Source organism: Cajanus cajan, chromosome 5 (assembly GCF_000230855.2).
Source record: "Cajanus cajan strain Asha chromosome 5, NIPB_CcT2T_4, whole genome shotgun sequence".
Lineage (NCBI taxonomy): Eukaryota > Viridiplantae > Streptophyta > Magnoliopsida > Fabales > Fabaceae > Cajanus > Cajanus cajan.
This window is the reverse complement of record NC_138521.1, coordinates 65,079,206-65,103,980: the sequence shown is the minus strand read 5'-3', so window position 1 is coordinate 65,103,980 and position 24,775 is coordinate 65,079,206. Positions and strand designations below refer to the sequence as shown.

At 30.8% G+C, this 24,775-nt stretch overlaps 3 protein-coding genes across 5 annotated transcripts; 2 read left to right on the top strand and 1 right to left on the bottom strand.

Annotated features, from left to right (window-relative positions):
- Nucleotides 1-4,809: 4,809 nt before the first annotated feature.
- On the bottom strand, nt 4,810-11,087 carry LOC109811887 (tRNA-thr(GGU) m(6)t(6)A37 methyltransferase). Its single transcript, XM_020375737.3, has 8 exons — nt 10,930-11,087; nt 10,729-10,850; nt 10,347-10,649; nt 9,631-9,723; nt 8,659-8,718; nt 8,447-8,521; nt 7,802-7,882; nt 4,810-5,297 (listed from the first exon to the last, which is right to left on the bottom strand). The coding sequence occupies exons 1-8, from the start codon at nt 11,003-11,005 to the stop codon at nt 4,923-4,925; spliced, it is 1,185 nt and encodes a 394-aa protein (XP_020231326.1). The 5' UTR covers nt 11,006-11,087; the 3' UTR covers nt 4,810-4,922.
- Nucleotides 11,088-11,729: 642 nt separating this feature from the next.
- Nucleotides 11,730-15,530, top strand: LOC109811868 (uncharacterized). The gene is made up of 9 exons (XM_020375708.2): nt 11,730-11,886; nt 12,083-12,253; nt 12,340-12,426; nt 12,913-13,040; nt 14,094-14,190; nt 14,295-14,372; nt 14,466-14,691; nt 14,877-15,100; nt 15,254-15,530. Exons 1-9 carry the CDS (start codon nt 11,857-11,859, stop codon nt 15,275-15,277), a joined length of 1,065 nt encoding a protein of 354 aa, XP_020231297.2. The 5' UTR covers nt 11,730-11,856; the 3' UTR covers nt 15,278-15,530.
- Nucleotides 15,531-18,032: 2,502 nt separating this feature from the next.
- On the top strand, nt 18,033-22,026 carry LOC109811893 (BNR/Asp-box repeat family protein). Of its 3 annotated transcripts, XM_029274096.2 has the most exons (10): nt 18,033-18,129; nt 18,201-18,299; nt 18,586-18,712; nt 18,818-18,904; nt 19,495-19,622; nt 20,720-20,816; nt 20,929-21,006; nt 21,093-21,318; nt 21,479-21,702; nt 21,824-22,026. In XM_029274096.2, the coding sequence occupies exons 2-10, from the start codon at nt 18,232-18,234 to the stop codon at nt 21,845-21,847; spliced, it is 1,059 nt and encodes a 352-aa protein (XP_029129929.2). In that variant the 5' UTR covers nt 18,033-18,129; nt 18,201-18,231; the 3' UTR covers nt 21,848-22,026. The 3 variants fall into 3 exon arrangements, with proteins under 3 accessions (XP_029129929.2, XP_020231333.2, XP_082931808.1); XM_020375744.3 differs by lacking the exon at nt 18,033-18,129 and having other exon boundaries at nt 18,150-18,299; XM_083075682.1 differs by lacking the exon at nt 18,033-18,129 and having other exon boundaries at nt 18,167-18,303.
- Nucleotides 22,027-24,775: the final 2,749 nt, after the last annotated feature.

Below are 24,775 nucleotides of genomic sequence, written 5' to 3'. Positions count from 1 at the left end.
ATAGAGACAAGTCTGCAGCTGGCAGAGGGGGGAGTCTTAACTTGCTGATGTTTTGGATGTTAAGCCACTTATCTAGCTATTTTGATTGTATTTTGTGTTGTACACTCTAACTCTAGTCGGATTGGAACTTTGGTATATATCTATATTCTAGATCCTATATTTATATACTCGTTCTATTCTGTCTAGTGTTTCCGGTGTGCTATGGTGGTGAGTGTAGTGACCAGCTGGGTCGTTACACAAGTACTTTGAGTATGCGAATTTTAGTTAGAGCATAAGCAGTGGGGGTTGCTTATAAGCAACCCCCTATGCCACATCATGCCACATTAACTCTTTTTTACTTTATGGGTTGCTTAAATTTTAACAAAGTTATTTGTAGAAGCTTCAGTACTAAAATTTAAGTAACTCATAAAGTGAAAAAAAAAAGTTAATAAGACATGATATGACACATGGATTTATTAAGTTGAGTTTGTACTTATTAGAGATGCTCTTAGTTGAGTTTGTACTTTTTGCCACTAGTAATGATTTATTAAGTGTAGTGATCCAATGAGTCATACTCGCAATTTATTAGTAATAAATATATATTGATAATAGTAAATTAATATTATAATATAAAATTATAAGAACTTTTTTGAACATTTATGTAATTTATATTTTTATTAAAAAAACTATTTTTTTTTATTAAAAATCGTAAATTTAAGTCAAAATTTGAATCCATCTTATCTAAATAAACTCAACACCGAGAAAGATGATTTTAAAAATTAATCTTTATAATTAATGAACTTTTGTGAATTTTTATTTTTAGTTCCAAAATAAAATTTATTTAGTTTCAGTTCTCGAAATTCTTCTTTAAATAAAAAAAAAGACGTTAGGGACCAAAATATTAATGGACAGAAAATTTTAAAGACTAAAATGAAAATTATCAAAAAGTAAATGACTAAACACATATAATTTAAATTCATCTGAGATTTCAACTCGAAGTGCTTAGATGAAAAATTTAAATAGAATAATTTATATTTTTGAAGGATTTCAAATTTTTGGAGGCAAAATATTTTGTTTGAATGAAAAATTTATAAATAATTTTAAATTCAAATATTTGTAAAATTTCTTAAAATAATAGAATTTCAAATTTTCTTCAAAAAGTAAGAGTGAGAGAGAAAGAGAGTAAGAGGGAGGGAGAAAGAAAAATAGAATGAGAAAAGGAGAAAGAGAAATAGAAAGAGAGAGGGAGAGGGAGAATGAGAGAGATAGAGAGGTAAAGAAATATTTTTTTATTTTAAAAAGAGACATTGTGATATTTTTATATATATGAAATTTCTTCTCTAGAAAGTTGAATTTCCACCTCCCATGAAAATGTTTATATGAGAAAGTGAGATAAAAATATATTCGATAAACTATATTCCTAAGATTTTTTTAATAACTATAAAACATGAGAAATCAAAATTATCGATTTAAAATTTTCAAAAATAAAAATATTTCTTGTACCAAACACTCTCTTAAAATAAGAAAAATTAAAAATAAAATAATTCAAATTCCTTAAATCTCTAAAATTCTTAATCCTCACACACAAAAATAATCAAACACACTGAAATGTCTATTTTAAAAACATTTAGAATATTTTTTTTTCTAATCGAAACACATATTTATGCGCACATCTCAGTTAGATTTATTTGTTTAAAATTCTTTTATATGAAATTTGATTTTATCAAAATCATTTTTACCTGGCAAAAAAAGAAAGAGTAATAGACCCTATAAGGAGGACGGGGACAAAATACTGTATTATGTTTAAAACTCAGTTAAGTTAATCAAAATTTAAAATTCAAACTGTAAAATAAAAAACATTTCCTCGTGAAAAATAAATAAATAAATGGATCAACGTTTCAAATTTAAACTTGTTTTTTTTAATAAAAATAATGAAAAAAGTCTAATAAAAAATGTATGTCACATGAGATATTTTATTATAATAACCAGAGACAAAGAGAAATTTTGTGTTTTATTTTAAAAAATGAAAAAACAATTAAGTAATTACATAAAGAGTACAAAGATTTGAGGATTGAAATTATAAAGAAGAAAAGAGATAATAAAAACTATATAAAAATAGTGATTTAGAAATAATTATAATTAGTATTTTAACTTCTACAATACACATACATATTTATTATATATAATTAATTTATAATAAATTATATCTATAAATATTATTTTTAATATATAAATTATTTTTAAAATTAATATATATAAATATTTTTAAATATATAAATTATATTTTAGATTTATAATAAATAATTTGTATTATAACAATAAATTTATTCTTGTTTATTATTAATTTATTTTATAATATTAATATTTAAGTAAAAAATAATTATAATAAATAAAAATTAAATTAAATAAAAACTTTGTTTTTACAAACTCATTAAAAAAATCTCTAAAAATATCCACGTATAAGCAAATGTTCTTGTTTAATAATTAATATATAGTGTTGATTTATATAAAAAAAAGTTGTCTTAAAAAAATATAAAAAAAAAGGAATCTTCTGTTCATTGTTTCTAGAAATTTATTGACATACTAGATACCAAAATATGAAGGCACGTGTCCTTTGCGCGGCTTGCTTTGGTTTACTTTTTGTAAGCTTCTAGAATTTGGAATAGTGGTGGAACCCACTTTTTATTTAAACCTTTTTTCAATTACCATAATCATTAACATATAAATGGCATCGGATATGTGGGGGCAAGTCTAGATGAAGATGAAGGGTTTAGGATCCATTTTTCCAATTACCATAATTTAAATGAAATTTGATCGCTTCAATTGGTACTGTAATTTGATACTCAAGTCTTAACATCTTAAATTTAAATTTTTGAGTTTGATAAAAAAATAAATTTAAAAAAATACTCATATCAATACTTTAGTGTAAAAAAAAAGAAGTAAGATCATAAATTTTTATATGGAATAATTTTTTTAGCTTATTACCTTTAAGTGTGAAATTATTTTCTAGGCTCGTGAATCATGATATATATATCTTCTTTTTTTAGCAGTCCACCTTTAAAAAAAAAAATTAAAAAGAAGTGTACTTATGAAAAAAAATGAAGTGTACTTATAAAAATATATATAAATGAAGTGTATATATCATAGGCATATTTTTTTTTATCCTATTGAGGTCATTTTCAAGCCCAAAATTATTGCCTTGACCTGGGCCTGGTTTCTCTTCAAATTTTCTTTTGTTATCATCATATTAAATGTGTTTTGTCCATTATATTTCAATATCTCATCATAAAATTTAAAAAATTCTCAATAAAACTATGATTAAAATGTTTTTTACTTCCTGTTTTAAAAATGAATAGAAATTATTAATCTCAGTAAAATTCTAAATAATATCCCCTATATTATATTATTATATCAAAAAATTATTAGACCGAATAGAATTAAACTCAATTTCTTTAAGCAGGATTGTGTTCAAATCTCATGAATGAAGAAATGTGATTAGAAGAGATCTTAGAAAAAGTGGTTAGACAAATTATGTAATGATAATTACCCTCTAACAGTTTATAAATATTTCGCACCAATGAAATAATTAAAAAATAAATAAATTGTACCTCATAAAGTTGGTACGAGATTCTTGAGTGGTCACATCAATTCAAATAGCTTAGGATAACTCCGATGCTCCTTGTTCTTTCGAAAGGAACTTATAAAGGCATTAACAGTAATGATTCATAAAAGAGCAAATCACATTTGTCATGGAATAGTATTAATTGTTGAAGCAAGCACCTGATGCTCTTACTTTTGATTTGTGATTCCCACGGTTGCCAAAAACGTAATAATGTATTGATTTTTTTTCCCAATTTTTTTTATAGATAATGTGTTGTTCTTTAATAAGAGTTTTAACAATAGATTTTTTTTTTAGTTTAAATTTTAGTAAAAGCTATGGGAAGTAAAACTCACCAAATTTTATAATTTTCATATAATTTCTCTCAATAATCAATAGAGTATTTTTTAGAAAAATGTTAAATAAAAAAAATTTGTGCAAAAGAATAAATTAAATGGATAATTTAAAATTTTAATTATTTTATAATAGAGAAAATGTATACATAATAAGTTCATAATTAGTGAAAATTTGTCGTCTTGAGTTAAGGGTTGTGTAGTTTAGAAGAAAATGAGATTGGTTATAATAATTTGTTTGGAAACACATTAAACACGGTTTAATGTAGATCCCAACATAATTAAATAGTTATTTTTGTGTTGCTTTTGATGTAATTTTACACTAAATATGAATCTATCAGCAAACACACTTATTCATAATCGAATGAATGATGCAATTTTATGATGGCAATAATTGACAAAGAAAAAAAAGGCTATTATTCATCATTATGTGTTATGATTTGTTTGCTCAGTTTACTATATATCTTAATTTTGCACAAGCTTTTCTTTTTATGTTTTGAACATAGGCTCCTACTACTTTTATCCTTTTCTAAATATAATTATAGAACAAATTAATTTTCTTTTGCCCTGAGCATTTACGATTTTTTCCCCAAATATACCCTTATCTTCATTTTCCAAGCAGAGTCAAGCACCGTACAAATTATTGCTAATTTAACTGTGATACTTCCATACCTACGAGCAAATAAAACGGCATCCCATATTCGCTTATTATAAACAAAAGGATACTGTCAAGCCTAAACTAGCACGTAGCAAGAACTTAAGGGATGTAGCGTATTTCTTCACAAAATTTTCAAAAATAAAAAAGTAACAAAAACAAAATAATTTTTATAATTATAAGGAAAACATGAACTAAAAATAAAAACATACAAGATACCAAACAACTTCAAAGCTTACAGTTCTTAAATAGAATTACTTCTAAAAGAGCAAAAACATTTTTTTGCAAAAAAGAAAATTAAAACCAATGTCTTGGCAATTGGGTACAGTAATAGAAATCACTGCAGCTTGTCTTTCCATGTCAAGTAATTACAGAAATTAGGCTTACTGTCCTGAACAGCAAAAGTTGATATCTTTTCTACAATGACATTACCGTCATGATCAATGCTGTAAGAGACATCAAGTCCCTCCAAAATCAAGTGATAAATTATTTCATTGGAATTTAAATCATTCTGCTGTCTTTCAAGGACTAAAGTTGTTTCATCTTGGTGCTCATCTACATCAGAAGTATTACCTAATATTTCATCGTTTTCTCTCTTAAGTAGAGTATCATGTGGCCGGTTTCGTTGACTCAATGACCGAATATCCCATGAAAGAACCTGCTTTATCAAAGATTGGAACTCACCTGATGATGCATAAAGTGACTTCTTTTCCTGAAGCAGTAAGGGAGAATCATCACCCACGTGAATTGTATTAAAGCAAAGAACGAGAAGTTTGAAAATTGTGACTAGAAAAGAAAAATATGTAATCAGTAACATACACATTATGCAATAGCAATATAAACCAATAACCAATGCCTTTTCGCACTGGTTGGTTTCAACTACATAGATCTTAGATAAAATGACATCACTGTGTTTTGTCAAGAACCATATCTTCAGAGAGTCCAATTAGATCTGAATCATTTTTAATAATTTTACTGAGATGTTTTTGGTCTTCCTCTTCCTTTATGCCTAGCATTGACGAGAAATGGGTATTCACCTTATCAATATCTCAAATCAATGATGGATTCTGTTTTATGGCTAAACCCTTTGTTTTGTCAGGCTATTGTTCTCTTGTTTTGTTGCTTAAAAAATGGAGTAAGACATCGATTTATTACTATAAGAGAAAATCTTTTGATTACAAGATGGACTCCTCTGAAAAAAAAAAAACATTGGCGCTTGTGTAAACGAGGTGCTCTACCTAACTGAGCTATAGCCCTTGTGCTTATGATACATATTTTATCATAGTATGTAGATAATTTCTTGTCAAGATGAATATTACACGATCGAATCCCTTGAATGGATATTGCGTTGGTATTGCTTATAAGTAATATTTTATTTATAATCAATTGATCTGATAATTGGGTACCATCCTTTTTTGGGGGCGGTGATAAATGACCTACTTAACTCAGTGGTTAGAGTATTGCTTTCATACGGCGGGAGTCATTGGTTCAAATCCAATAGTAGGTAAGGTATAGTTAAAACTTATTAGATACCATTGCGCCTAATTCTTTCTTCCTCATCTCATCCCCCACGGCATAGTAGAACATCTTCCCTTTAACCTCTGATCCTTCTAAGTCTGTTGACTGCCTTACCTCCTTTACTGCTAATTCAGTCTTCTAGGTCGTCGAGGAACTCTCATATGAGTCTGGTCAACCATTGATTGGACTTCCAACCTTTGAATCAGATGCCTTACTTCCTGCCCTAGGAGCAGTCCTCTCAGTACCGTAAAGAATCCTAAGAGCAACTTTCATTCCGGGGAGAGGGATGTTGACCTGAAACTTCCTTACTACGAGATTTCTGCTTTTTGAAAGCTGTAATTCATAGCCAAAAGGCACGAAAGGGAACTACCTCTAGAACTGAACCTGAAAGAGGTTCAAATCATTTTGATATCATTTTATATAAAGTCAAGCTTATGTGCACGAGGGAGAGAAGAAACCTACACCGCACCCTTTGCTTTTGGAAGTCCCATGAGTTCACTTGAAGCTTGTGTTTGAATAGGCAAAACCTACTCTGAATCAGCCTAACTATAGCTATAGAAATTTCTTCGTCAACGCTTTCCCAGGAGCTGCTTTTTCTTGAGTCTGCTATTCCTACTAGAGCTTAGGGAAGACATTTCACCTCCATATCGCCTCCCTTACCTTGGGCTTCTTCCACTCCAGTTGACCTCTCTTGTTCTCCCCCCCCTTTACACAACCGGGTGGAGGACTCATGTAAACTTATTCCTTTAGGTCCCCGTTCAGGAAGGCATTTTGAACATCTAATTGGAACAGAGGCCAATCTCGATTCGCAGCAATAGAGAGCAGGAGACGAACAATTAAGGGGCTTTCCTCCCTTTAACCAACTATTCCAACTAGGGTCCAGGGACTTTAACTCATTGTAATATAAGGTAAAAAGGGTGATCAAGTGCAAGAAGCTCCCAAGTCCCACCAATTGGGGTTCAGGGAGGATGCAAGTGGAGAGTTTGGTTCTAGGGTTTGAACCTATGACTTCTAGATCACAAGTTAGCAACCTTACCGTGCACCATGGCTCGCCCTCTTTTTACAGTTTAAGTTAGAAAAAAAAAAAAAAGAAGACAAATTGTGGCATACTTGGAGTTCACAAGAAAAAAGCTTGGAGATAATTTTGGACGAGAAAATATCACAAATTGTATATGGTACTTTTAAAGCCTTAAAAAACTTATAAGGCTAATTAAAAAGCTAAAACTATTTTCAAATATATAAAATTGAAATATAAGCAAGTAAAATCAGCAATGAATAATTAAGGTTAAAAATAGTAAAATTAATCAAAAACCCAAGACATAAGAGAAGTATGATAATCAGAATCATGCACCTTTAATTTAACATATGTACCATGAAAGAAAGTTGAAAACATGAAAGGTTAAATTATACAGTGAGGACTGATGGGGTGCATCCATTCTGGTTAACAACAATAATTTCAAACAAATAATTAATCAAGGCTTAATTAAGTTTATCCCTTATAATTCAAGCTAGGTCATTTCAGACTTTTCAGTTCCTGATTTTCTAATTTTTCCAATTGAGTCACTTAGTTTACCATTTCTTTTGAATGTAATCCTTACCATTAACTGAGTTCTCCAAATAAAACAGTTAAGGTCTTGCTTCACTTACGTACCAAATGGGTCACATTAAAAAGAGAACCACTAATATTTAAGAACTCACCGCCATTATCCAACAGTTTTCAAGTGCTGAAGTGAAGTCCTCCGTAAAGCTAATAGAAGCTACAGAAAGCAAGTTATCCTCCTGAAGAAATACAAATTATTTTCTTAAATGAGATAATTTATTAAAATTATACAAAGAGACGTAAATATATATATTAAATACATTTCATTGCTGACTCTAAATGTGGACCATAATATAAACCTTCCAAAGAATCCGAATAGAAGAGTACAAGAGTTTCAGTGACTACTAAAAGGTAATGATGATTTCATTTTTTCAACATGGGAAGATTAAATTTGATATCCAGCTACCAATTGCTTAAAGTTACTTATAGTCATTGAAGAATCAAATGGATAAAATCTAATATAGATTAATTAAAAAAACTAAATCAATATAAGCAGCAAAAGATATAAGCAACAAAAGTTGATTCAGTTGGTAAGGAACAAGCCATATTCCAAAAGGACATGGGTTTGATTCTTGCCGATGCGAAGTTCTTGTTGATGGATGATTTGTAAATACCTCTTAATTCTTAAAGCACTCATAGAGCCTTGAAGCCTGTCTTAACCTTGGTGAGCCCCCAGAGCCCAACTCACCTAAACTTTTTAATACCAAAAAAAAAAAATATGGTAAAGGACAATGGAGCATTACCATCAACCAATTTGGCACTGTAGCTTCTCGGATGCTGTCACAATATGGTAGGTAAGGCTTGACATCAAGCACTGGCTGTTGATGAGATTCAAAAGCAACATGATTATGCATTCACATAAAAGCATGGATTTCATAGTTAAACAACTAACACAAGTGGCACATAATTCCAGTAAAGTTAGCATAAAAAGCAGGGATTGACAAAGGAGACTTACAGTTCCATCAACCAGATCCACACCAGAGAGCAAAATCATATTTCCCTGTACAGCCTCTACCTATAGTACACAGTTAGGTCAAGTGAAAGTCACAAAACTTGGTCCATCATTTTATTTTTGTATATTTGAAGACAAAAAGTTGAAAATATAGGGATTGGTTGGAAAAGGAACCACAGACAACACACTAACAAAAATAAAATTAATGAGACTCTGCATAGCTGTGATACAAAATACTGTTTCTTTTCAAGTATTACCATGAAAACATATTATACCCTTTACTTTGGGTGCACAACAAGTAACCACTAAAGAAACTAAAACTTTCCTAATTGCTTAATAACAAGAGTGAAATTCAATTTCCTACCAGCAGTGTGGCCCAATTTCAATGTGCCACCTTTCCATGATCTCCTGTTCCTTTGTTTTGTAACTGATTCATACTTTTTCTATCCACTTTTAAGCAAAATGACATGTGACAGACACATGATTACACAAATCATTGTTGTTTGATGTTGAACTGCTTCAAAACATAATAATTTTCTGTTGGATATACTTAGCAAATGCATTTTCAAAAAATAAAAAAAGTATTGGATAATTTATTGACATTGACAATAAGCCACACTGAAACCATCTAGGGGGGAGGGGCTGAGTTCAACTAACGCAATAAGTAATAACCATCATAAATGTTAAAACTAAAATTATTAATTCAAACACACTAAATCACTTCTTTCATGACTTAAATCCAATCTATCTTTGCAACATGGATCTGAAATCCCAAACTTCGTCACATGCTAGCAATAATTCAGTAATGCTAAGAGTTGAGAAATTACATAGCAATCTATGGATAATAAAAGATACAATTATATTTTCTGAGACACAGGTTTGCTGGTTTCCAAAATTCAACGATATGTAGTAAACTGTAATGATATCAATCAAGAGAAATGTCATTTATGAGCCACAGGGCCAATGCTTCCTTACCTTCGCAACTGTGAGTCCAATGGGGCATGGACGATGTGGGGTTCGAGTGGCAAACACTCCCTTTCTTCCACCTTTGAGTCTCGGGACCCTCACCTATCCATCCACTGATCCGTATGAAAAGACTTCTAACAAATAAAAGTTAACACCACGTAGCTATGCCAACATTAACTTAAGACCATTTTTGAATAAATTTCTCTACAAGGAGTAAAGTACTCACAAGCTAAAGCGAATTGATCTTATCAAATAAGCTAATATCAACTTACACGCTTTAGATGGCTTCTTGTCCAACTTGTCCAAAATCTAAAATACATAAGTTGATTTTAGATTAGGAATAAGGATTTGTTTGGATAAACTTCTCTAGAAAGAAACATCTTCAAGAGAGAAAAATAGAATGAAAAAATAAAATAAGTTTCTCCATAAGCTAATTAGCTAAAATGAGCTTATACATAAACTAATTTGCAGAAGCTCTCTCCAATTAGCTTCTTCTAAATCTTATTTTTAATTCATAGAAAAGCTAATTTTAACTTATGAGAGACTTATTGCAATTTTTCTTCTTACTTTTCCTCTAATGAAAATACTTATAGAGAAACTTATCCAAAGAGACCTTAAACTCAATTCACTTAAACTTCTTATTATTTTTTTCTTCTATAAATGCTTACGAAAAAAAAATCCAAACATTGTCTAATTATTAATTGAAACCAGAGGCGCACACACACCTTGGCCTTGAACCCTGATTTCGACGGATGCTTCCAGAGCTTCTCGAGATCCGTGTTTAGATGAAACACATAGAGAATCCAGCAATGAGAATATTCCGCTAAACCCTCCAAAGACGCCGGCGGAACGCGAGTTGTGTTAAAAACCAAACACGCCCTAGCGAGCGGCACGAGTAACGGTTGCCTCGGCGTCCCGTTCCTGGTGGAGAAGCACGAGTGGACGATACCAATAGGAGTCATGGGATAACAAGTGAGGTTTAGGCTTTCCGATTTAGGTTGCGACTGAGTTACTTTCTCCCTCAAGGCCTGCGCGCAAATGCTCGAGTGAGGCAGAAAATTATGAATGCTTAAATGACTCGGTTGGAAGAAGAAGAAGATGTGAAACCTGTTGAACCCTAATTCGGCCTTGCCTCTCGGAGGCGCATTTGTCGAGGCACGACTTGAGAGATGCCTCTAGCTCCTGGATCTTGGAGTTCAGATCGTTCCATTTTCTCTTTAATACGTAGGCTGGTGATTTCAGTGTGAGAGAGATGTGAGCATGGTGAGTTATGGAAATGGGAATTGAAATAGCATGAACCTAACCTACCAGAGACGGAAATGGCAGTGAGTGTTAACGTTATGCTCACTGTCAACCATTTTGCTTCTGAAATGTTACCGCGCATCACTTCACTTGTGTTTCAATGACCCATTTTTTCATCCTTATTTATACTCGCCCTTCTCTTCCTGGACGTTCACCAATTACTTCTTACTAGGTCTCATTTTAGATTTTTCTTAAATCTATTTTAATTTATATTTTTAAATTAAATTTAAATAATGTTGTTTCACAATATAAATTATTTTCATAAATATAAAATATAATTTATATGTTAAAAATATTTATGTGTATAAAAAATTTAAATTAATATGATTTATAAATTGAAATATATAGTATTATTTATATATAATTTCTTATAAATTTTATGTATATACATAATAAATATTTATCTTAATATTTCACCGGCTAAAGTATTGGAAATAGTTAATTTAGAAAATAAAATAGTGTAAAATATATATAAACAAAATGTTATTATATTTATTGCTATTTTATTTTTAATACATCTTAGAGAGTGTGTGTTTTATTCAATATTTTATTTTTATTTTTAAGTCTCTTATAATATTTAATCTATGATTTTGTTCTTGCAATTTTTAGTTTTATAAAAGGTGAGTAAGTTTTTTATTTTTCGTTTTAAAATACTAAATTGTAATTGAAATACTTTCAGATAATTTTGATTTGAGTTACTTTTTCACCTAATTTAAAAAAAAAATAGTTTCGTATTTTAAACTTTATGTGAACTCTACTCACTATCGTGACAACCATCTTCATTATTTATGTTAATTGAAATCGTTTCTTGTGTTAATCTAATTTTTTTTTTATAAATCCAACATAAAAATTAGCAGTAGTTTGGGCGGTCAACTTTAGTGTTGGCGTTTTCTGTGTCTTGAACTGGCTACCTACTTCATGGGATCTGCCTGAATGGGGCAAGCGCTGTCGCGAATTCAGCGTGTTAGATACATTCATACTCTTTTTGCTTTGCTTTCTATTATTTCGCATTGCAAATTCACTGGACACCCTGTTAAGCATAAATGACTGCATATCCACACATTTCTATACCAATCTTCTTTTTCATCTCCTATGTCAATTTTCGCAATTCGATTTTCCACTGCTAAAACAAGCTATGACTTGAAGATAAATTTTGCAGATGATTGTTTCGAGAAGTGCAAAAGTAAAAACCACAGCAACCTCGCAAGTTCAGCCTTTAGGCATGGCGAGCAATTGTCCAGTAGAGGGACCACTAATGGAGTTGGAGGAGTTCACTTATCAAGCAGGATCAGCTCCATTCAAGAGTTGTCATGCTTCTACCATTGTTGAGGTCATGGAGTGCAAAAAATCTTTGCCCAATACCATAAAAAGCTTTGTCAAATGAACTCAATTCTCCCTGTTGTTTGATTTCTGCAGGTTGATAAGGATCACTTTCTGGTTGCCTATTTTGGGGGCACATTCGAGGGGGCACCTGATGTCAAAATATGGTTGCAGACTTACAAGGTAAATGTATATGCGGTACCCTCAAGTCTTCAATTCATAGGAAACTGCGCATTTTAATACAAATATACAATTATACTAATTTTTATGTCTGATTTGGGAAATTGGGTTTTGGTATATTCTATTGCCGGGATTTCCTTTCTTTCTTTCTTTCCATGTTTTACATTTTGTGTGACTAGCTGACTGCTTTGGCTGACAAAGTCTCGGCAAGCATTGGGAGTTAAGGTTTTATTAGGCTGGTCAACTATTGAAATATTTTTCACTGTACAGTGCAGCTGAATCAATTCGTACAAGAGCATGTTGTAATGTGGGGTTGCTATTAAGTAGTTCAACAAATGTGCCTCAAGAAAGTGGCAAGTGGCAACCAATTTGGATTTCTATCTGTTTGCCATAAACTGTCTTTATACCTTCCACGTCTGTAGGAGTGATGTACTGAGCTCTAAAATTTTGAATGCTGCACTAACTTTCTGAATGCAATTTGGTGGATAGGATGGACGATGGAAAACACCTGTAATTGCTGATGAAGAACCAAATGTTCCTATGTGGAACCCGGTACTATTCAAACTTCCATCAGAGGAGTTACTTCTGTTTTACAAGATAGGCCAAGAAGTTCAGAAGTAAGGTTTATAACTTTTTGTCCTCTTACATCTATTTTTCTCTTGTACAGACTTCCATTGCTGCAATGCTTTCATAAATGGTTGTTGTTGTTGATACAGCTAGGTTTATCCTGTCCTCTTCGGCATACAATTATGAAAAATTTCTATCCAATTTTACTATTCTGCCAGGCATCAATAGACCTAAATGCTTATTTGGGATTTTCCATGATAACTGTTCCAACTTCCAACTACATAAAAACGTACTTATTTCTGATTATTAATCAGTTTAGCAAGTCTTATGATATAACGAGAGCATTTTATCACCCTGAGGGAAATTCATCGATGGTACTGGCTTTTGATCCAGACAAAACTATGTTGTTTAGAACATCATCAGCATTTCATACATGTTACTGCTTCTCCTTAGTTAAATCCAAGTAACTGGGTTGTTAGAATGATATTGTTAGGCATTTCTATATGGCTAAGAGCAAGAATGAGATGCTATAACAAACTTGTAGATGTGGCAATACGTGTGGGAAGTATGGTGGTAGAGTTAATTGCTGTAGAATATAAGGGAGGAAATCGGAAATGGGAGAGGAGGGAGTCATTCTTGGGTACTTTTGGTGGTGTTGCGGCAGGGCAGAGAAGTTTTTCTTCTCTGTTATATTTGCATTCATTCTCAGATGCTATACTTTCCGCATATTAGCCTTGTAATCAGAGCATTGTTCTCTGAGTATTCTCTCAATTAATCCACGGTAAATTTAGTTTCTATTAGGATTCGGGTATATTCATAGAATACTAGAGACAGAAGAGTTTCCACATGAAAGTTCATATTTATAGATAAAATCTCTATGTGGTAAAGAATTTTTTTATTTTATAAATTCATATGGAAATATTTTCATGAAAAATAATATATTGAAAAGATGTATTCGCAATTCATAACCCCGTTGTAAGTTGCAGTGCTGAAATGTTTGAATGAGCACAATAGGTCACCTCCCTCGCCCAAGGACTTAGGTAATTTTAAGTTTATTATTTATCTCCCTTTTTATATGAGCAGAATGGGTCTATTTATTTCAGGTGGAGTGGATTCATGAAACGCTCATATGATAAAGGCATAACTTGGACAGGAAGAGAACAGCTTCCTCCTGGTATATTAGGGCCAATAAAGAATAAGGTACAACAGAGTCTATTTCATTCTATTTTATAAAGAGGTTTAGAATTTATAGATGCATTAAATTTGTTTTTAACTAGTTTTGAATTTTGATTGCTATTTCTCAGCCCATTTTGCTAAAAAATGGTAATTTGCTTTGTGGATCATCTGTTGAAAGTTGGAACTCCTGGGGTGCTTGGGTGGAGGTTTGAAGTGAACTCATCCTAGTTGAGTGGTTTGTTTCAGGGATGCTTAGAAATGTTAGCTTGCTGACATTTATTACTTATTGTGTGCAATAGGTAACAACAGATTTTGGCAGGTCATGGAGCAAGCATGGCCCAATTTACATTGAAAATGAACCTCTGAGTGTGATTCAACCAGTACCTTATCATACTGCAAATGGGAAACTACGTGTTTTACTACGATCCTTTGATGGCATTGGTAGAATTTGTATGTCAGAATCATCTGACGGTGGCAAGACTTGGGGTTATGCAAAACCTACTCAGCTCCCTAACCCAAATTCAGGTAAATTTTGCAAACTATATTGCTTGCAAAAGTTTTGCTGCATAATTATGAAAATATTTAAACTGAACTGTAAGAAGTAAGAACTAAGTTGATCATGGATTACTTCAGTTTTGAAGTTTTTTACTGCACCCTGAGTAGCCCTTTTCATTTTTGCTACTTATCTATTTTGTGTATTTGTTTTCTAGGTATTGATGGGGTTAAGCTTAGGGATGGCCGGTTATTGGTTGCATATAATACTATATCAAGGGGCGTGCTTAAAGTGGCACTCTCTCAGGATGATGGTGATTCCTGGTGGGAGGCTCTCACATTGGAGGATACACTGGGAATGGAATTCTCATATCCTGCTGTTATCCAGGATAGTGATGGGCGAATACATATCACCTATACATATAATAGGACACAAATTAAGGTACAAACTTAAATTTTTATATGGTAGTTGCTATTAAATTGTAGGTTTCAGTTGTTAATATTTGAGATAGTTGACATTTTTTGAATTATTCTGCAATTCATTTCATGCATTTCCAGATAATATTAATCCGTCTTCTTTTTTTTATTTTGACAGCATGTCGTTCTTCGGCCAAGTTGATGTGGAGTAAGTGTTTCAATTTCGAAAAGGCAGAAACAACCAATCTTGTACGTCTCTGATCGTATGACCTTTTCTCTTATCAGTAGTTGTTGTAAGCACGAGCAAGGACCAAAACCATGAGTATTATTGGTTTATTACAAACTTCTAATCTCCAATTTTGTATATTTGGGCTAGTTAGATATTTCTTTCCATAGGCTACCGGTTTTAACTTTTGAAAAAGTACTAAAAGTGTTTATGATAGGTTTTAGTCCTATATCTATTTGCTAAACGTATATACTTCACACCTGTTCCTTTTATGATATTTCAAACGGAAGAAAAAGTATATATGCCAGCCTTACCCTGAACACTAGAGAGGTTTCAAGAGAGAGTTTAGTCATGGAAATAGTTGAAATTTGGAAGTGTGAAGTGTGCGGTTTATTTTCAACTGTTTTACAGTTCTTTGTTTAAATAAGGAAAGAAAACTAGGATTTATTGAATAGCTTATGTTGAGCCATTATTTCAAGTCGACTAAAAAATAAGGTCTATCAAACCTTTTTGTATTAATTTGCCAGATATCTTTGCACTGAAATCGTAACATTTAATCTTATTATCCGTCGGAGAAGATTTGATTTTATCAAGCAGTGTTACTTGAGCTATGGTATACAAATGCGTGGCATCTTTAAAGGGGTGTGAATGAAGAAAAATCTAAACACCAAATGCGTTTTTTACATACGACGTTTAACTATTTAATAAAAAAAGAGTTAATCACCTATTAACTGTCATTGTAAAGTTTTTTTAGACAGACAACCAATTATATCTTTTAATTATGTTATGTCTTAAAAATAAATATATTTGCAATGACATGACATAATTAAAAGATATAATTAGTTGTCAGTGTAAAATTTTTTTTACACTGGCAGTGTATAGGTGATTAACTCTAAAAAAAATAGTTTCAGATATGAGTTAATCACCTATGCACTGCTAGTATAAAGTTTTTTTATACTGACAACCGATCAGATCTTTAATAGTGCTTTTTTTATTTTAATTTGATTAAATAAACAAATAACATGACACTATTAAAAGATTTGATTGGTTGTCGGTGTAAAAAAATTTTACAGTAACAATGTACAGGTGATTAACTCTTCATATATTTATAACTTAGATATAAGAAATGAAATAATGTTGGTATGTAGCACACCAAAGAAAAGAAAAATCCATGAAAATAAAAAGATAAAGTAAAACACGCGTGTTGTTGAAACACCAAAAATAATAAGGAATTATTTTAAAATTTATTTAATAAGATAAAAAGAAATAGTGAAAAAATAGGATAAATTTTAAAATATTTTTTTGATAACCATAGTATTAGTATGAAATTTTAGAATGTTTAATTTGAGGTAAATGGTAAAAAAAGTACAGGAGAGAAAAAAAAAATTATATAGTAGCTTAAACAGAAGCGAACCTAGCCTGTAACACTGTTAAACATTTTTTTTATATATGAAAATTGAATTTAGCATTTGAAAATTTATGAAAAAGAAAGTTGAAATTATTTTCCAAAACGGCATTTGAATCCTGTCAGTTTTGCATCGATAGAAATATGAAGAAATAACTTTTAACTTAATCACAGTGTTAACTGATTTTATTGAATTTATAAAATAGTTATGATGACTAATTTTATTCTTTACTTGTTATTACCTCCATTATTATATATTATTTAATTCATTAAAATTAACAAAAATAATTAGTTTAGTTGATAATAATAAATTTATTATATATATATATATATATATATATGTATATATATTTTAAAACTCTCATTATATTATTCTTATTTCTTAATATACTCACACATCTGCATACCTTATATGATTCTTCTTTTTTTAATTAATATTTATCTTTCTGTCAATTAATTAGATTATATATTTTTTTAAAAATTTATAGTTAATGTATTTTATCAAATTAAAATATTTAGTTTAAAAATAATTAATATATAAAATAATATAAATTTATTTTTATATAAAAAATAAATAATTATTTTAAATTAAGTATGAAAATGAAAGTAATATTAATTTTTAATGGAAGAAGTAAAGATAATACTTTATATAAAATTTTATGCATCAATATTAATAAAATTAATAAATAATAATCGAAGAATTTAAGAAGTGTGAAAGAGAATTTTTATTTATCAAATTCTCTTCTCATTATCTAATATAAGAAATACATATTTTTACACAATCTTTCGTAAGAATAAAAGATAAAAAAAATAAGATTAATAGTTTATAAAATTTGTAAAATGCTTTATAGAAAAGACTATTATTTTCTTTTGAATTTTGTCTGACAATAAAAACCGGAGAAAGTAATTTTTTATTTGGCATAAACATAAAAATAATGATTACTGTTTAAGTGGTTTAAACATGTGTTAACAAGAGAGGGCAAAATTATAGATAAGACAAAAACTTTAGAAATTAATGATTTATTTACAATAAAACATTTCACCATCGTATTTCTTTTGAGAAGTATGTGAATGAACTCTTATAAAACTGTTTCAACTTAATTAATAATATCGAGATCAAATCTTGAATGTGGGATATATTAAATATTTTGGAAAAAAAAACTTTGTATCCATGATAATCTTATCTTATACGAACAATTTTACTTTTTACGGAAGAAACATGTGATTTATAACAAGGAAAATATTACGATTTATTTTTTGATAGTATAAAGACAAACATGCTTATGGGGTGCAGGAGAAAATATTTTAATGGACAGCACAGTGGCAGGAGAACATGAAATATAATGAACGGCAGACGATGATGTTTGAAAAATTTGAGGGCTGATATTGAGTCAACTCCCAAACTGAACAGTACAAATGACTAGTGAGTTAGGGAATTTATATTTATATAGTTTTACTTATTTCCCTCCCATGTCGTCACAGTTTGTGTTGCAGAGCAAGCTAGTGTGGAAGTGGAAGTGAAGCCATGTCTTTGTTCATTACCTTGGCGTTCATAGTCTCTACTATCATTCATCGAGCTTATTCCTTTTCTGGGTATGTAAGCGCCTTACCAATTTCATACCGCACAACCATTATTTGATTTTTCTATTTCATACATTTATTACCCACTGCCCTATGTCTTATCTGCTTCTAGCCTACAGTTAACTTTTTGCTTGTTCTTTCTTCTCATATATATGCACAAACCTTAGTGCTGAACATTATAAGTTTGTGTGTGTAGTAGATTATAATACTCTGGTCTAAAATGAGACTCAATTAAGTCTGACAGCGAGTTCTTCAATCTTCTAGTAATAAGCTAAGGTCAAGTTGCAAACTTATGCAGGTCAAACTCTACAAATTCAGGTGGCAATAAAAACAACGGCTACATAAAAGGATCTGTTCTGGAGGAATTCACTTTTCCTGCGAGATCAACTCCCTTCAACAGTTGTCATGCTTCTACCATTGTTGAGGTCGGAAATTACAAAATAGTTTTTGTTATACTCCTTCTTTTGAATGCACATTGGGTTTTTTTCATCAACTATTATAACATATTATATCTATTTTGACTTCATCAGGTTGAGAAGGGTCATTTTTTGGTTGCCTATTATGGTGGTTCATCTGAGGGGGCACCAGATGTAAAAATATGGTTGCAGACTTATAAGGTAATTTTGATAGATAAATCTAGCTGTATATATGTAGACAGATTGGTAGATACAATGTTACATTGCCTTCTATCTTTCTATTCAAAGGAGATTGGGCATACTTATGTAGTTGGAGTAATTTTAATGTCTAATTTGAAACCTAAACCTAGTGTTTTTTTTACTAATTCTACTTTCAGAATTTTCCTGGTTTAATTTTCTTTTTTCGGTCTGTACCTAGAGAATACATATGAACTGTGGATTTCCCTTGCAAAACAAATTTAGTGACATAATACGAGTAGGAGGTTCTACTTGATTGTCGATGTCATCAATGGAAATGCGTCTTTCAGTAGAACTGAAAATTATAATTTTATTTTGTTCATTTTTTTTTTATTTACAGAATACACAAAAAATGTTGCATTGATAGCACGTAAACTTCCAAAGTGGCTGACATCATGACACGTGAATTGTGAATAATTTGATTTTAAATCAGTAATCATCCTTTTATTAATTATTTCCTATTCCAATCTTTGGAACTCTGGAAGGGGGAAATGTTACTTAGCTCTAAAGTTTTGACAGTTCGTTATAGTTTGTGAATCAAATTTGGTTGGCAGAATGGAAGATGGAAATCACCTATAATTGCTGATGAAGAACCAAATGTTCCTATGTGGAACCCTGCACTGTTCAAACTTCCATCAAACGAGTTACTGCTATTCTATAAAATAGGCCTAGATGTTCAAAAGTAAAGCTTCAAACCTTTCAATCTTTTTGCTTGTGTCTATGAGTGTATATCTTTTATATTTTCCGCCATTCCCTTTTACACGGTGGTAAGATTCATTTGATTAAAGTAACTGGGGATAATTTTAGCCTAATTTTTACTAAAGAGTAACATGACAATTGGAAGGAGAGAAACAATTAGCACTGCATCACCCCATATTCGGAAGAAAAGAAAAACAGAGGGAATAATTGCTTTATACACCACGAAATTAACTTCTTCCTAAACAGGCTAGGCTATTTAACATGTCCATAATGCAATAATTTATTTGTTTATTTATTTCAAAAGTTGGGCCCTTCGTGTTGCACCTATAATATCCATTATTGTATGCAAGATTGCAATTATAAGAACATTTCCCACCTGTTTCTTTATTCTGCAACATCCTACATAAAGTATTGTACTTAGAGATATAACATATGGAATATGATTCCCAACTATGACAACTTGATCTTTTAGTTTTCATGAGTGGTTTTGTATGCTTTTATGGTTATGAATCTGTGAAGTGTCTTATTCGACAATGAAAGTCAGAAGAAAAGTTGCATTCTAATACCTTATATTGAATCCCTTTTAAAAAGTTGTGTTTAGCTAGTGATAGCACCATACATTATGGAATATCTACATTCCCAAATATGAATGTGTGACAATCAATTAAATGAGATCCATGTTTTGGTACTCAATATCACTGATGTAGTAAAATCTGGCTAGTTTTAAATTGGTGTTAATCTTTTCAGCAATAGACATAGCACAATTTGTTTTGGGAAATGCTTATTTTAAATTATAATAATTTGTAACTGAGAATCAGGAAATCTGGAAATCACTTTATTTGAAAGTTAGGTTTTATAGCAAATAATTGTTCAAGGATAATGATATCAATTCAAGATTCATTTTAAATGACATGTCAGAGTTTCAGCCTTTCAGGTCTGCCTTCTTGGATTAAAATGTTTTTGCCTTCTGTATTGAATCAAGCTTTTTATCTTAATCAGTTATGGTAGTCACCATACTAGAATGTATGAGGCTCCAGTTAATTTGGAACAAATGAGAAAAAATAGCTTATTTAATTTCAGGTGGAGTGGATTCATGAAACGCTCATATGATAAAGGAATTACCTGGACAGAAAGAGAACAACTTCCTCCTGGTATATTAGGACCTATCAAGAATAAGGTGAAAGAAACCGTTAAATAACATTTTGTGTGTACCTTTAGCTTTGGGGTTTAGAACTCATAGTTAGGACAAATTTATGTTTCTGGTACTGAATTGAATTACTGTTTTTCAGCCTCTCTTGCTGGAAAATGGTAACCTACTTTGTGGATCTTCTGTTGAAAGCTGGAACTCCTGGGGATCATGGGCAGAGGTTTCTAATAGAACTGATATTACTCATGCCATTGCAATTGATCTTGATTAGCTGGTTAACTTCTATAGCTTGTGGCATGGTAACAGGTTACCACAGATTTTGGAAGGACATGGAGAAAGTATGGCCCAATTTACATTGAGAATAAGCCTCATGGTGTGATTCAGCCAGTACCATACCAGACAGCAAAAGGGACACTGCGTGTTTTGCTTAGATCCTTTACCGGCCTTGATAGAGTTTATGTGTCAGAATCCTTTGATGGAGGCAAAACTTGGGGACATGCAAAGCCTACACAACTCCCCAACCCAAACTCGGGTTAATTTTCCAAACTATTCATGTTACTTGCCCTAGTATTTAATTGGACTACTACAAGTATAAAGTTGATCATCTTGAATTGCTTTACTTTTCAAGTTGTTAACTAATTTTTCCTTGTTTGTTCTATGCCACAAATCTAAGAAACCTCTTGTTGTATTAGGTATTGATGGGGTTAAACTGAGAGATGGCCGTCTATTGCTTGCTTACAATACCATTTCAAGGGAAGTGCTTAAACTTGCCCTCTCTGAGGATGATGGTGATTCCTGGCATGAGGCACTTACATTGGAAGATACCTTGGGAATGGAATTTTCATATCCCGCTGTTATACAAGCTAGTGATGGGGGAGTACATGTCACCTATACATATAATAGGACACAAATTAAGGTACAGGCTTAAAATTTGTACAGCACTTGCACATTGTTTCTTTCAATAGCATTATTCTGCATGGTCCTGGCATGCATTTCTTTACGTGACTAACGTTGTTTCCTTGTTTTAATTTGTACAGCACATTGTTGTTAGGCCAAGGTGATGCAAACCAACTTGTTTCAGATAGCCAAGCAGAGAAAACAAGTCCTTAATGGCTGTAATATATATTGTCTTTTCATATCAACAGTTACAGATAAATAATACAATGACTACATGTTTTCAACCAATCTGTAAGAAAGTTGTTAATTTATGGAAGTTGTTAGTCTTTTAAAGACTGGGTTAGATGCTTGTAAAAATGGGCTAATCCGATAAGAAGTTATATCTTTTAGTTATATAAAAAAAATTGTTAATATCTTTTTTCTTCACAACGGTAAGTTGGTGACTTTTGGAGTCAATCCAGTATTTTTGCTCAGTCACATTCAGTTCCCTGTGTGAACATAAAAACAAAAACACACTAGTTAGTTTGCAGGAGTTTAGAAGTTAATGTTGTGGCATGTAACTTTGGGTTGTTTCTGACACTAGACAGTTTGACCAGACCAGAGACAAAGACCCCTTTTCCAACTTATCATAAATAGTAGTTTGTGATTGAATAATATTGTAAAACTTAGATTATCAATATATCACTTATTTTCTCAATTTATAATTTATAACAATAATAAAGACCACTATTTTAGTTTACAATTTGTCTTCTTTTTTTTTTATACCTAATTTATCCTTTAGCTACATATTATGATTGATTTTGTTTTTCCAACTTTTTATTTAATCTTCATTATCTCCTTTTAACTTACCATTCCTCACTCATTTTCTTTTCAATATTTTTTTCCTCTTCTTTCCAACGTCCACTTATGGCATCTCAATGTTTACTCAAAAAATAAAAATAAAAACAAAAACAGACACTCACTAGTATAAATAATTTTGCTTTCCTTCAGCCCATGAGACTATTTTGTCTTTGGCTCATGATATATACACCTCCTTTTTTTATAAGCACACTTCCTTTATTATTTTTTTAAAAAATTATAAAATATTATAGTTTTTTTTTAATTTTCTAATTTTACACTTTTAACTTTTAATTTGTTATTTTCTTCTTCTTTTTCACATACTTTTTTTTTTCTTTTAATTTTCACATGCTACCAAAATAGGTGGGGTGAAAGAAAGGTAAGGAGGTACATGTAAAAATTGAAAAAAGGAGAGAAGATGTGTAAAAAAAAATATTGAATTAAATGTTGTGGATGTAAAATTTAAAAAAAATACAAAAATACAAAATACAAAATTAAAAAATTAAAAATATTTTAAAATTTTAATTATTTTTATAAAAGTTATAAAAAAAAGGAGGTGTATATATAATGAACCTTTATCTTTATACATCAACCCTGTTTCTAGAAGTAGACTCTCAACACACATGGGCCAAATAAGTGTTATATGTTTTTTTTAAGAATACCTGTAATACCAAAAAAAGGCCCCGTAATGAACCACGTATGAGGCTGGACCTATAAATTAACTGATTTAACGCAATAAAAACAGGAAGGGTCATGATATATACACCTCCTTTTTTAATAAGTACACCTCCTTAATTTTTTTATAAAAAAATTATAAAATATAGTTTTTTTTTTAATTTTCTAATTTTACATTTTCAACTTTCAATTTTTTATTTTCTTCTTCTTTTTCACATATTTTTTTTCTTTTTTAATTTTTACATGCTATCAAAATAGGTGAATGAAAGAAAGGTAAGGAGTGCATATAAAATTGAAAAAAAGAGGAAAAATGTGTGAAAAAAAGTACTAAATTAAATATTATGAATGTAAAATTAAAATTAAAAATAAAAAATAAAAAATTAAAAATACTTTAAAAATTTAATTATTATTTTTTTTAAAATGAGGTGTACTTATAGAAAAAAGGAGGTGTATATATCATGAACCAAACAGGAAACCAAAAAACAAAGAATAGGAGGGCCTCGTTGTGAACCATGTGATGGGCCTATGCCTATAAAATTAGTAAGTTAAGACGTATGAATAAAGACATGAAAAGGAAAATATCAGGAGTACCTGGTTAATTGAACACAAAATTCAATGCCCCAAAGAGAAAAAGACGTCAAAAAAATCATTTAATTGAAGAAAGATACGAAGGGAACTAAATGTGTGTGGACAGCGTGGGGCCAAACTTAGGCAACTGAGCAGACAGAGATAAACCCTTAAAAATAAAGAACGACAAAATATCGAGAAAATAAAAAAAAAAAATGAGTATTGATATTATTTATTTATTTTCAATAGGCGGTTGGGTTGAATGCTAAAAAACTCAGAATATAAGTATATATTTGACAAAAAAAAAATGAAACAATTGCATTCCTTAATTTAAAATTTATTTTCATGAAGTTAATTACTAATTTTTATATGTTTGGTTAGTGTTAAAAGTTAAGTTATTACACAAAAGACTATAAATTATCATATAAAAACCGTACTATTTATAAAAAGGTAATTTCCAACTAAGTAAATAATTAATCGGAGATGTAATTATGAAAGGGACGGACGGTAATATTAAAGAAGTGTAATTTCCCTGTTAGAATTTTGAGTCAATCATATGCTCTCAAAACCCAAAAGCTTAGCAATATCTCTATGGTTGATCCGTACACAATGACATAATAAATAAGCTGTTTTTATTTTAATCTTTGATTTTGGGCTTAGACGAAGGAATACGGAAGAAGAGATTTTATATTTATGAAGACTGTATATAAGATCCGCGAGCAAATCAAAATCCTAGGCGTGACATGTTATCGTACTCACAAACCCACAACAACGTCAATTCAGCATGCACTTACGAGTAACAGTAACACAGTGTCGGTGCCATTTTTCAGGGTTTTCCTCCGTTTGTGTGTGTGTTTTTTTTCTTTCACGTTGTCACCAACACCAACCGTGCCACGTACGTGTCTCTCTCCTTGATTGGTGGACTTTGACTCCACTGTTGTTGAATGAAAAAGAATGTAAGAATGGGAAGAGCCACGGAAATAGAAAAATATGTGTCTTATTTATTTATATTA